Source organism: Cnephaeus nilssonii (genome assembly GCF_951640355.1).
Source record: "Cnephaeus nilssonii genome assembly, chromosome: 18".
NCBI lineage: Eukaryota > Metazoa > Chordata > Mammalia > Chiroptera > Vespertilionidae > Cnephaeus > Cnephaeus nilssonii.
The window spans coordinates 681,991-691,868 of NC_137089.1; the positions used below are offsets into that span (position 1 = coordinate 681,991).

Below are 9,878 nucleotides of genomic sequence, written 5' to 3' on the forward strand. Positions count from 1 at the left end.
AGGGGCATATGGCCCCGCCTCGCGTTTGGGGCACTGCAGGTGCTGCGGGCTCACCTGGCTCTCCCACTGCAGCCCTGCACCCTCCAACCTGCACCCTCCAACCTGCACCCTCCAGCCTGCACCCCCCAGCCTGCACCCTCCACCCCCCAGCCTGCACCCTCCACCCTCCAGCCCTGCCCCCTCCAGCCCTGCACCCTCCAACCTGCACCCTCCAGCCCTGCCCTTCAGCCCTGCACCCTCCAGCCCTGCCCTTCAGCCCTGCACCCTTCAGCCCTGCACCCTTCAGCCTGCACCCTCCAGCCCTGCCCTTCAGCCCTGCACCCTCCAGCCTGCACCCTCCAGCCCTGCCCCCTCCAGCCCTGCACCCTCCAGCCTGCACCCTCCAGCCCTGCCCTTCAGCCCTGCACCCTCCAGCCTGCACCCTCCAGCCCTGCCCCCTCCAGCCCTGCACCCCCCAGCCTGCACCCTGCACCCTCCAGCCCTGCACCCTCCAGCCCTGCACCCTCTAGCCTGCACCCTCCAGCCCTGCACCCTCCAGCCCTGCACCCTCCAGCCCTGCACCCTTCAGCCCTGCACCCTCCAGCCTGCACCCTCCAGCCCTGCCCCCTCCAGCCCTGCACCCCCCAGCCTGCACCCTGCACCCTCCAGCCCTGCACCCTCCAGCCCGCACCCTCCAGCCCTGCACCCCCCAGCCTGCACCCCCCAGCCTGCACCCTGCACCCTCCAGCCCTGCACCCTCCAGCCCGCACCCTCCAGCCCTGCACCTCCCAGCCTGCACCCCCCAGCCTGCACCCTCTAGCCTGCACCCTGCAGCCCTGCCCCCTCCAACCCTGCCCCCTCCAACCCTGCACTCTCCAACCTGCACCCTGCACCCTCCAGCCCTGCACCCTGCAGCCTGCACCCTCCAACCCGGCACCCTCCAACCTGCACCCTGCACCCTCCAGCTCTGCGCTGGCCGCTCCTCCTGGGCCCTGGCTCCTTTCCTTGTGTTTAAAGCCCTCGGTCTGGGCGCCAGTGTTCCCTGCTTCCCAGTGCAGAGTGGGGACATACCCGTGTACCACGTGTGAGTGATCCCATGGCCCCCGCAGCACAGAACCTTGAGGTCACACTGCCACTGCCGCCGGCCTCCCCGCACTCCGGCCCTCCCTGGACTTCCTTATTTCTCACGCTGCCTGGGGCTCCCAGCGGCGAGGCCGCCCCTCCTGCCGCACAGACGCTGTCCTCTGGCCGGCGTTCGTTCTCTGCCTTCGATCTCAGGCAGCGTCCCCGTCGGTCACCTGGTAGCTTTGCCCTTCGAGTGAGATCTTCCTGGTTTCGGGGGCACAGTTCTTCCGTTTTCACCCGGTGGGTCTCTGTTCTAGGATCTGTCTCACCCAAGGCCTCGGCCCCTCATCTTCTGCAGCTGGCGCTCCAGCCCGTGGAGGCAGGCCTGCCCCAGTCTGACCCCACCCCTGCCTCTCGGGGCCTGTTTTCCTTTCTGTAAAGTCGGATGTGGCAGAGCCCACCACGTGGGGGGGGGGGGGGGCAGCCTCTGCGCAGGCGTGCGGGGAGGGAAGGCCGTGTCCGCTGCTCGCTGTCCACCAGCTGGGCGCAGGTGTTCTCACGCAGGGGCCCCTCCCCGTACCCGTGCCAACTGCCCATCCCCCTGACCCGGGCCCCGTGGTCACAAAGCTGCTGTCTGTGCAGAGGGCGGTTTGCGTACCTTCCAGCTCACCCAGGACGGGAAGGCGCACGCCCGAGTCTAGTCCACGGGCATGGTTGTGCAGCCATCGCCGCATCCGCCACTCCGTCCCGCAGCCTGCCCGCCTCCGTCTCTCCGATTGTCTGTTCCCGGCAGCTCATGGGTTGGACCCTACAACACGCAGTCTGGTGTCGGGCTTCTCTGGTGTAGCGTGTTTGGGGTCATCCTGTTGGTCTCAGGACTGCATTCCTTTTACGGCTGAGCGGTGCTCCTGGCCTCCTGGCCTCCTGGCCTCCTGGCCGCGGGCCGCTCCGAGCATCCTCTGTGCACGTTGGCGCCGAGCCTCTGGGTGGACGTGGGGGCAGACGCCTCGCAGTGAAACCGACCGGCCGGAGGTGACTCTTCTCTCAGCTTCTGAGGACCCGCCGCTGCTTTCCTGCGTGACCGCTGCGGACAGCGGACAGCGGGCGGGCGGCTCCCGCTCCCTCGCCAGGCCGTGCCTCCTTTTACAGCCACGAGTGAGGTGGCGATTGGCATCTCCCTGGCGGCCAGCGGTGCGGCATTTCCGCAGGTGCCTACTGGTCACTGGGCGTCCTCGGTGGGGAATGTGGACTCAAGTCCTTGGCCCGTTTTTGAATTGGAAATGAACATGTTCTGGAATCAGTCCCTCATCAGAGACTCGATCTGCGAATCCTTTCTCCCGTTCCCTGTGGCTCCCCCGCCCCTCCCCGCCCCGGGGTGTCCTTAGATGCAGTTTGTCTGTTGTTGCTTGTGTTTTGGTGCCAAATCAGAAGTTTTTGTCAAATTCAGCCTCATGCAGCTCCCGTCCTGCCGTGTGAGGGTTTGGTCGTTTTCGCCCTGAAGTGTAGGTCTTCGGCCCGTTTCAAGTTGGTTTTTGTCTGTGGTGTTAGGGGGCCACCTCGTTTCTTTGCATGTGGGTGTCCAGTTGTCCCAGCACCGTTTGCGAAGACGGTTCTTTCCCGCTGATGGTGGCGCCCTTGTCGGAGTCCGCTGGCCGTTGGTGTGAGGGCTCATTTAATAGTTTAGAAATCAGAAACGTCAGTCCTTCAAATATTGTTCTTTTTCCCAAGATGGCTTTGCCTCTTCAGGGATCCTTGAGGTTCCCTCTGGATGTTTCTGGATGAGTTTTTCTATTTCTAAAAAAGCAAAAATAAAAGAAGGCCTTGGGGTTTTGCTGGAGTTGTACTGAGTCTGCGGGTTCACCTGGGGGCATCTTCCCGTAGCAGGTCTTCCAGTCCGCGCGGGAGGCGTGTTGTCCCTCCTTTCTCCCAGCGGTGCTTTGTAGTTTTCAGTGTGCAAGTCTTTTGCCGCCTTGCTCAAGTTTATTTCTAAGTATTATAAACTAGTGGCCTGGTGCACAACATTTGTGCACGGGGCGGGGGGGGGGTGTCTCTCAGCCCTGCACCCTCTCCAATCTGGGACATCCCTCTCACAATCCGGGACCGCTGGCTCCTAACCGCTCACCTGCCTGCTTGCCTGATCGCCCCCAAATGCCCCTCCCCGCCGTCCTGCTCGCCCCCAACTGACCCCCCCTGCCAGCCTGATCGCCCCCAACTGCCCCCCCCCGACCGGCCTGCTTGCCCCCAACTTCCCCCCCTGCTGGCCTGTTTGCCCTCATGGTTTTGTCTGGAAGGTCTCCTGGTCTAATTAGTATATTATCCTTTTATTAGTATAGATGAGAGTTTTGAAATTTCCTTTTTACATTGTTCATTGCAAGTGTATAACAACGTAATTATGTGTTGATTTTATATCCTGGAACGTGGCTGAATTTATTTACTGATCTAACAATTATTCTGAGGATTCTTCTCTGCTAACAGAGATAATTTCTTTCCTTTTTATTTGGATGCCTGTTATTTTTTTAATCTATTTTTGCCTCATTGCTCTGCCAGAACTTGCAGTACTACGTTGAATAAAAGGGGCAGAAGGGGGCGCCCTTGTCCGCTTCCTCGCCGTAGAGGGAAAGCTCCCAGCCTGCACCCTGAGTGGGCGAGTGCAGGCCTGTTCGAAGGCCTTTGTCGTGTGCAGGTGCTCCCTTTCCAGATTCTAGTTTGTTTGGCGTTTTATCATAAAAAGGTGTTGAATCTTGTCCAGTTGTTTTGCCTTAATTGAGATGAGCCTTGAGCTTCCTCCTTCCCGTTACCAAGGGGGCCAGTCAGTGTTACTGAATCACAGTGACATCGATTGCTTCTGGGTGTTGAGCCATCCTTGCATTCTGGGAATAACTCCGACTTGGTCGCCTGAATTCCGCTCCCTGGCACGTGGCGGAGGACGTCTGCGTCTGCGCACAGGGAACGTTAACCGTGGCTTCCTTTTCCGGCGGCATCTTGGTCTCCGTTGGTATCGAGGGAATCAGTCGGGCTTCGCAGATTGCTTGGGCCGTTCAGGGTCGGCAAGTGTTCCTCAGACTCTTCCGAGTTCCGGAGGAATTGGGAGGATGGGTGTTTCATCTTTACACGTCCCGTGGCCTCTCTTTGCTCAGAGGTTCTCATGCTGACCCGGCCTCCTCACTGTCCACGGTCTGGTCAGCCTGCTTCTTCCCGAGTCAGGGCTGTGGCTGTGCGCAGCGGGTCCGTTTCAGGGGTAAGTTGTCAGGTGCCGTGTGCAGGAGAGTGGCCCCTAGTTACCCCGTGTCTGCAGGGACTGCTGTCCAATGTTCACGCCTGTACTGGAGACGGATGACTTTTCTCTTGTGTCTGTTGTGCTAGAGGTTTGTCCATGCAGGGCCTGCTGGCTCTCGCCCCAGTGTGACGGCTTCTGGTCCCTGGTGGCAGTGAGGCCAGGTGGGGGACAAGAGTGGGCCAGTGCACAGACCTTCTCAGAGTGCAGGAGGGAGGTTCTGCTGGAGGGCGGTGTCCCAGGCCACGGCCACGCATTCTCGGCGTCCCAGGCCACGGCCACGCATTCTCGGCGTCCCAGGCCACGGCCACACATGCTCCGGTGTCCCAGGCCACGGCCACACATGCTCCGGCGCTGGCTGGTCTAAACTCGGTTCTGGGTGGGCTCAGCGGTCTCCGCAGTGGTTCTCCTCCAGGTCCATCTGGCGAGTCCCGGCTGCCTGCCACCATGTGAGGGGCAGTTGGGGTGCCCAGGCTCGTAGCATCTGACCTGCCCTGCCCACAGAGCCAGCTGCAGGGAGAGGGGGAGAAAGGGCCCCTCGGCTGGAGGAGGGCCACGGCAGGGGCCGAAGCTGTGCCCGGAGCACCTGCTCCTCGAGGGTATAATTAGCCGCCCTGACAGGCGTGGTGGATCGGGTGTGCAGCGGCCTGGGCTGACCGGCCACACCCCTCCAGGGAGCGTCTCCCAGGCCTCAAGCCCAGGTCCCACTCATCCCATTCCTCACCCCACCCTGTCTTCCTCCAGGGTGGGCAGCTGTGGTCAGGAGGAGGGGTTCACACTCCGGGAACCCCCACCCACCCTGGCAGGACCCCCAGGGCCTCGTTTCCAGCAGGGCGGTGCCCTCGCCATACGGGTGCTCAGGGCACATGCTAGAGAGGTTGCAGCTGGAGCCCGGCCAGCGCACAGGGAGCCTGGGCCCTGGGCTCCAGCCGAGCAGGAAGGCTGCCCACCCCAGGCGAGGCCTCACCAGCTGTGCCCGTCTTCCCCCAGTGCAAGAAGAAGCACACCCTGCTGTGCCCCGACTTCTCCCGCAGGGGCTCCTGCCCCCGGGGCGCCCAGTGCCAGCTGCTCCACCGCAACCAGAAGCGCCCCGGCCGCCGGGCAGCTGCGCCCTCAGCCCCGGAGCCCAGCAGCGCGCCTCCCAGGAGCAGGGCCTCCGCTGGCCATGGGCCCAGGTGAGGTGGAGGGGGTGCTGTGTGGAAGCTCTGGGGACATTCGGGACCCCTGGGGAGCCCCTACATCCCGCCCAGCTCTTTGGCTTCAGATCCTAAAAGAAACCTCAGTCTTAAGTGGCCTCCAAGCTGGACAGAGCCAAGGGCATCCCTGGCCCAGATCAGCTAGTGTGGTGCTGCCAGCCCCTGCCCGAGCCCCAGGGAGGAAGGTGGGGGTCCTCAGCCATTACTCCCCCTCCCCAGGGGAGGGCAGGCCCCGTGGTGGGCCTGCTGAGGTTGGGGCCTGTGGCTCACCTGCCCGAGGGTGGGAGCCTTGCGAAGAGGAGGGCAGGCTCAGGCTGGCCTGGCGCCTGGAGGGGGATTCCTAGTGGCTGAGGGCCGGGGGGCGGCGCTGGGAGCCTTCTGCTGGGAGGGGATCTCCAGGTGGTTGGCTGGGGCCTCCAGACCCGCCCTGCGGAGCGGCGCCCTTCACGCTGGTGCTCTCCCTTCTCTCCGCAGGAAGCCCGAGGCCTCCCAGCGCCCTGCGGGGCAGACGCCCAGCTCCCCCGCCTCGGAGGCTGCTGGCCCGGCCTCCCCTCTCCCCTCCGCACAGGGGTCCACTGCAGCTTCAGCCTGCCCCCCGCCATCGAAGGCCCCCTCCTCCCCCTCCCCCTCCTCCCCCTCCCCCTCCCGCTCCCCCTCCTCAGACCGGGAGGAGCCAGAGGAGGCTGCCGCTGCGGGGAAGGGTTCCGGGGGCCTCTCCAAGCTGCCTTCCTTCATCGCCCTGCAGTCCTCGCCCAGCCCAGCCGGCCAGCCCAGGGCCCCCACCACCAGGAGCCGCCCCCCCAAGGACTCAGGTAGGCAGCCTGCCCCAGCCCGCCGGCACGGCCAGGGGTCTTTCAGTGCCCGGCTCCGACCCACCCATCCGTGTCCAGGTGGCTCACGGCTCTCGGAGCGAGAGCGCAGCGTGCGCACCTGCCGCCAAGGGGCGGGGCCGAGGTGTGAGCGCAGCGGCCAGGGCTGATTTAATTAGAAAGCACCCATTCCTGTTAATTTGTTCTGGAAGCTCGGCGCACGCTCCGGGAGAGAACAGATGCTCCTCTCCCCGATGAGCACTTGGGGCCTGGTAAATGGCTCCACTCAGCCTTGTTGAGGAGAGAAAAGAGGATTTTATGGCTGCAAACGACCCTTTCTGTAAACATTTTACAGCTCTCCGCGCGTTTGAGTGACGATAAACCCCACGCAGCTCGGCGGGCTGCAAATTTGCGACCATACGGCCATCATTTTATTGTCATATTTCACGGTCGTAACGTTAATGGAAGATGCTTGCCGCAGCCTCCTCTAGCAGCTCCGCTGAGCACGCTCAAACGCGGACGCGGAGGGGCCCGGCCGCCCGCCTCATCTCAGCCCCCACTTGGGCGAGGAGTGGCCTGGCTCTCCACTGGGGTGGCTCACTGGGGTGCGGAGGGGCCGCTGGGAGCTCTGCCACTTTTATTTTGTAAATCAGGAACCCGGCCGCCAACCCAGAGCCAGAGGAGGCAGGTAGGGGCGCCCCACCAGCCTGCCTTCCCTGCTCCGGGAGGTGGGCGGGGAGGGCCCAGGGCAGGAGGCCGGGAGGGCCCAGGGCAGGAGGCCGGGCTGCCCGCCCAAGCTGCCACACAGCCAGGGAGGCCAGAGGCCTGGGCCCCGCTGCTGGGCCTGACTCGGGGCTTGCGCTCAGCTGAGCAGGTGGCTGGGCCTCAGCCCTGAGGGGCACACGGGGAGGCCTGCCTGTGGGTGGCTGCGTGGAGGTGTCTGTCCTCGGGCACAGCCTGAGAGGGGCTTCATGGGAAGGGGGAGGTGTTGGCACCCATGAGTGTGGACCTCAGCGGGCCCCGTGGACACGACTCTCCACCCTCTGGTTGCTTGCTCCTGACCACAGGCTGCCCCGTCCCTGCACAGGGACCTCGGTGCCCTGCCCCACCCAGCCAGCTGCTTGTCCACTCCTGGCTTTTCCCGCGAAGGTGCAGCGTGGCGCCAGGTGTGCCCGGCAGCCTGTCTGGGTGTGCCCCTGGTGTTCCAGCTCCGCCTGCAGACCGCCCGCCGAGGGCCCTGCTCCCACCTCTCCCGGGCGCCGGGGCCAGGCCTGCGCCCCGCTGGACAGCTGGATCCCAGGGTGGCCTGTCCGAAGCCACTGTCCCCATTTCCAGTGCCCCTGCTGTGCATGTCCTCCAGGGAGCTCGGGCGCTGCCGCCAGCCAGGGGGCTCCTGGCACCTGACCTCTGCCCTTCTCGGAACAGGGAAACCTCTGCACATCAAACCCCGGTTGTGAGAGCCCAGGGTGCCAGCCCACGCCTACCTCCACCCTCGGCGCTGGACAAGAAGGGGGCTACCCCGCCACCGCCCCAGGAGGGCTGCCGCCACGAGACGCCCTGGGGGCCGCAGGGCCATCGCTCCGCCCACCTGGCTCCCAGCCTCCCCCCTCCGCTGGGCCCTGCCTGGCCGGCCCCTCTGCACCCCGCACCTCCCACCTTGGGTCCTCAGTCTCCCACCCAGCTCCCGCCCTCTGTGGTGGGGCAGTGGTGGTCACTGCACCCCAGCCTCACCCAGGACTCCCGCCTGGGCACGGGGCCGCCAGCCAGGCTCCCTGGCGGGCATTCACGTTCAGCAATAAAGGTTGTCCCATGTCTGCTTGGCTGCCTGTCTGTCGCCATGCCACAGCTCACAGATGGCCGCTGCCCACCGGTGCCCTGGGAGCCCCTGGTGGGACCTGGAGGCCTGCGATTGAGTCCCCTTGGAGAAGGGGGCGCTGGCTGCAGACTCTGGAGGTACAGAGTCCTCCCCTGTGACCACTGCTCTGTCCTCCCACCTGCCCACCAGGCTCTGGGCCTGAACAGGGCCAGGCATGGTAACGGAGCCTCCTGCCTGTCCCTCATGGCCACGCCACCGTGACTTGTGGGGAAAGGCCCAAGGGAGCCAGGGCCATGGCTGCAGCAGGCTGGGGTGGGTCCCGTCGTCGAGGCCCCTTGGAGGCCCCGGGCAGCTCGAGAGTGGCTGGGCCGGGCAGGTCGGGCAGCCTGAGGCGGAGGCAGCTGGTGCGGCTCGCACACCTCCCACGCTGCAGGTGTCTCCACAGGGACCGTGGAGCCGGGCTGAGGGTTGGGGCCTCAGCTTGGGGGCCTGGGACAGGGTCTGGTGTGACAGCCGAGGCCGAGGTCCGGAGGGCACCGGCCTTTAGGGTGTTTCCTCGTTCCCTGCAGAGGAGGGAGGGGCTCCACCTGGTCTGGGGGCCAGCAGCCCCCTCGGTGCCAGCGATGCCCACACCACTGCCCCGATGCTCCCTGGCCTGCAGCTCCGCCCGCTGCCTGGAGTTGGGGCTGCTCTGCCTGCCCTCTTGGCCCGGGTAGCAGGGGCAGCCTGTCCAGAGCTGGGAACGCAGGCCCCTTGGCCCAGCCCATGCTCGGGGCCGGGGGGGCGGACCCAGGAGGACCCCGGAGCCCGCCTCCCCCAGGCCCTCTGCGAGGTGGGGTCTCCGCACCAGCCCCGAAGGTGACGGGAACCAAGCCGATGGCGGCTGATCCAGCAGCGCACAGCTGGTCGTTGGTCACTGTCCCTGGTCACGGCCCAGGACCCGCCTCATCCCCTTCCTTCTCCCCACGCCCTGGGACGCCCTTGAGTGTCCTCGAAGGGCGGAGCCTTGACAGTGGGAGGGGCCGGTAACTTCTTCCTGCCTTGAGGGACGGAATGACAGACGGCTGTTGGTTTGGCCTGAGGGAGCCGAGGCCACTGGGACCACCTCTGCCCCCTCCTCAGTAAGGGCAGGGTGTGTGTGCTGCTCCCAGGTGCCAGGTGTGTCCACTGGGCAGCTGACCTGCCTGCTGGACGCCTGCCCCCCCACACACATGGCCCTGTGACCCATTAGGGGACCTGCTCAGCCTCAGCCTCGGCCGGGCAACATCCTGGCTCCCGCGTGGAAGCCGAGGGGGGACGCCGAGGGTGCCCTGGTTACTCTGGGCTCCTCTGGCCAAGAGGCAGGGCGACGAAGACCCTCGGGGATGAAGGTGCAGGTCACCCCAGCCCAGACTAAAGGGGTGGCGCAGGCCTTTGCCAGGAGCAGGCTTCTCGCCTGGGAAGGGCTGCGCCCCCTGGCTCCCGCCATCCTCCCTGGGCTGTGCCCTCTGGGCTGTCCCTGCGCAGCCTCCCCTGAGGGGACAGCAGGAGCAGGTGCCCCCGCCCCGCAGGCAGGCAGGCCTGCAGCAGAGTGGACCACGGGGCTGGGGGCCTGCAGCGGGCAGAGGGGCCCTTGCTGGAGGCGAGGGCCTTGGTGTGGGGAGACCTGGAGCTGGTTCCTGTCTCAGCTCCAAGCTGGTGTGTCCTTGGGCACCTGGGGCCTTTGGTCTTGGAGCGGCAAGGTGCCCGGGGGGCCATGG

At 65.4% G+C, this 9,878-nt stretch overlaps 1 protein-coding gene across 1 annotated transcript in view; it reads left to right on the forward strand.

Moving 5' to 3' along the window:
- The window catches only part of ZC3H3 (zinc finger CCCH-type containing 3), a 44,674-nt gene extending 36,757 nt beyond the window's left edge, over window positions 1-7,917 (forward strand). The window contains exons 11-13 of the mRNA XM_079796431.1: window positions 5,309-5,493; window positions 5,989-6,326; window positions 7,749-7,917. Of these exons, the coding sequence (XP_079652557.1) occupies window positions 5,309-5,493; window positions 5,989-6,326; window positions 7,749-7,780 (555 nt within the window). The 3' untranslated portion in view covers window positions 7,781-7,917. The remainder of the gene's footprint in view (window positions 1-5,308; window positions 5,494-5,988; window positions 6,327-7,748) is intronic.
- The last annotated feature ends 1,961 nt before the right edge of the window (window positions 7,918-9,878 follow it).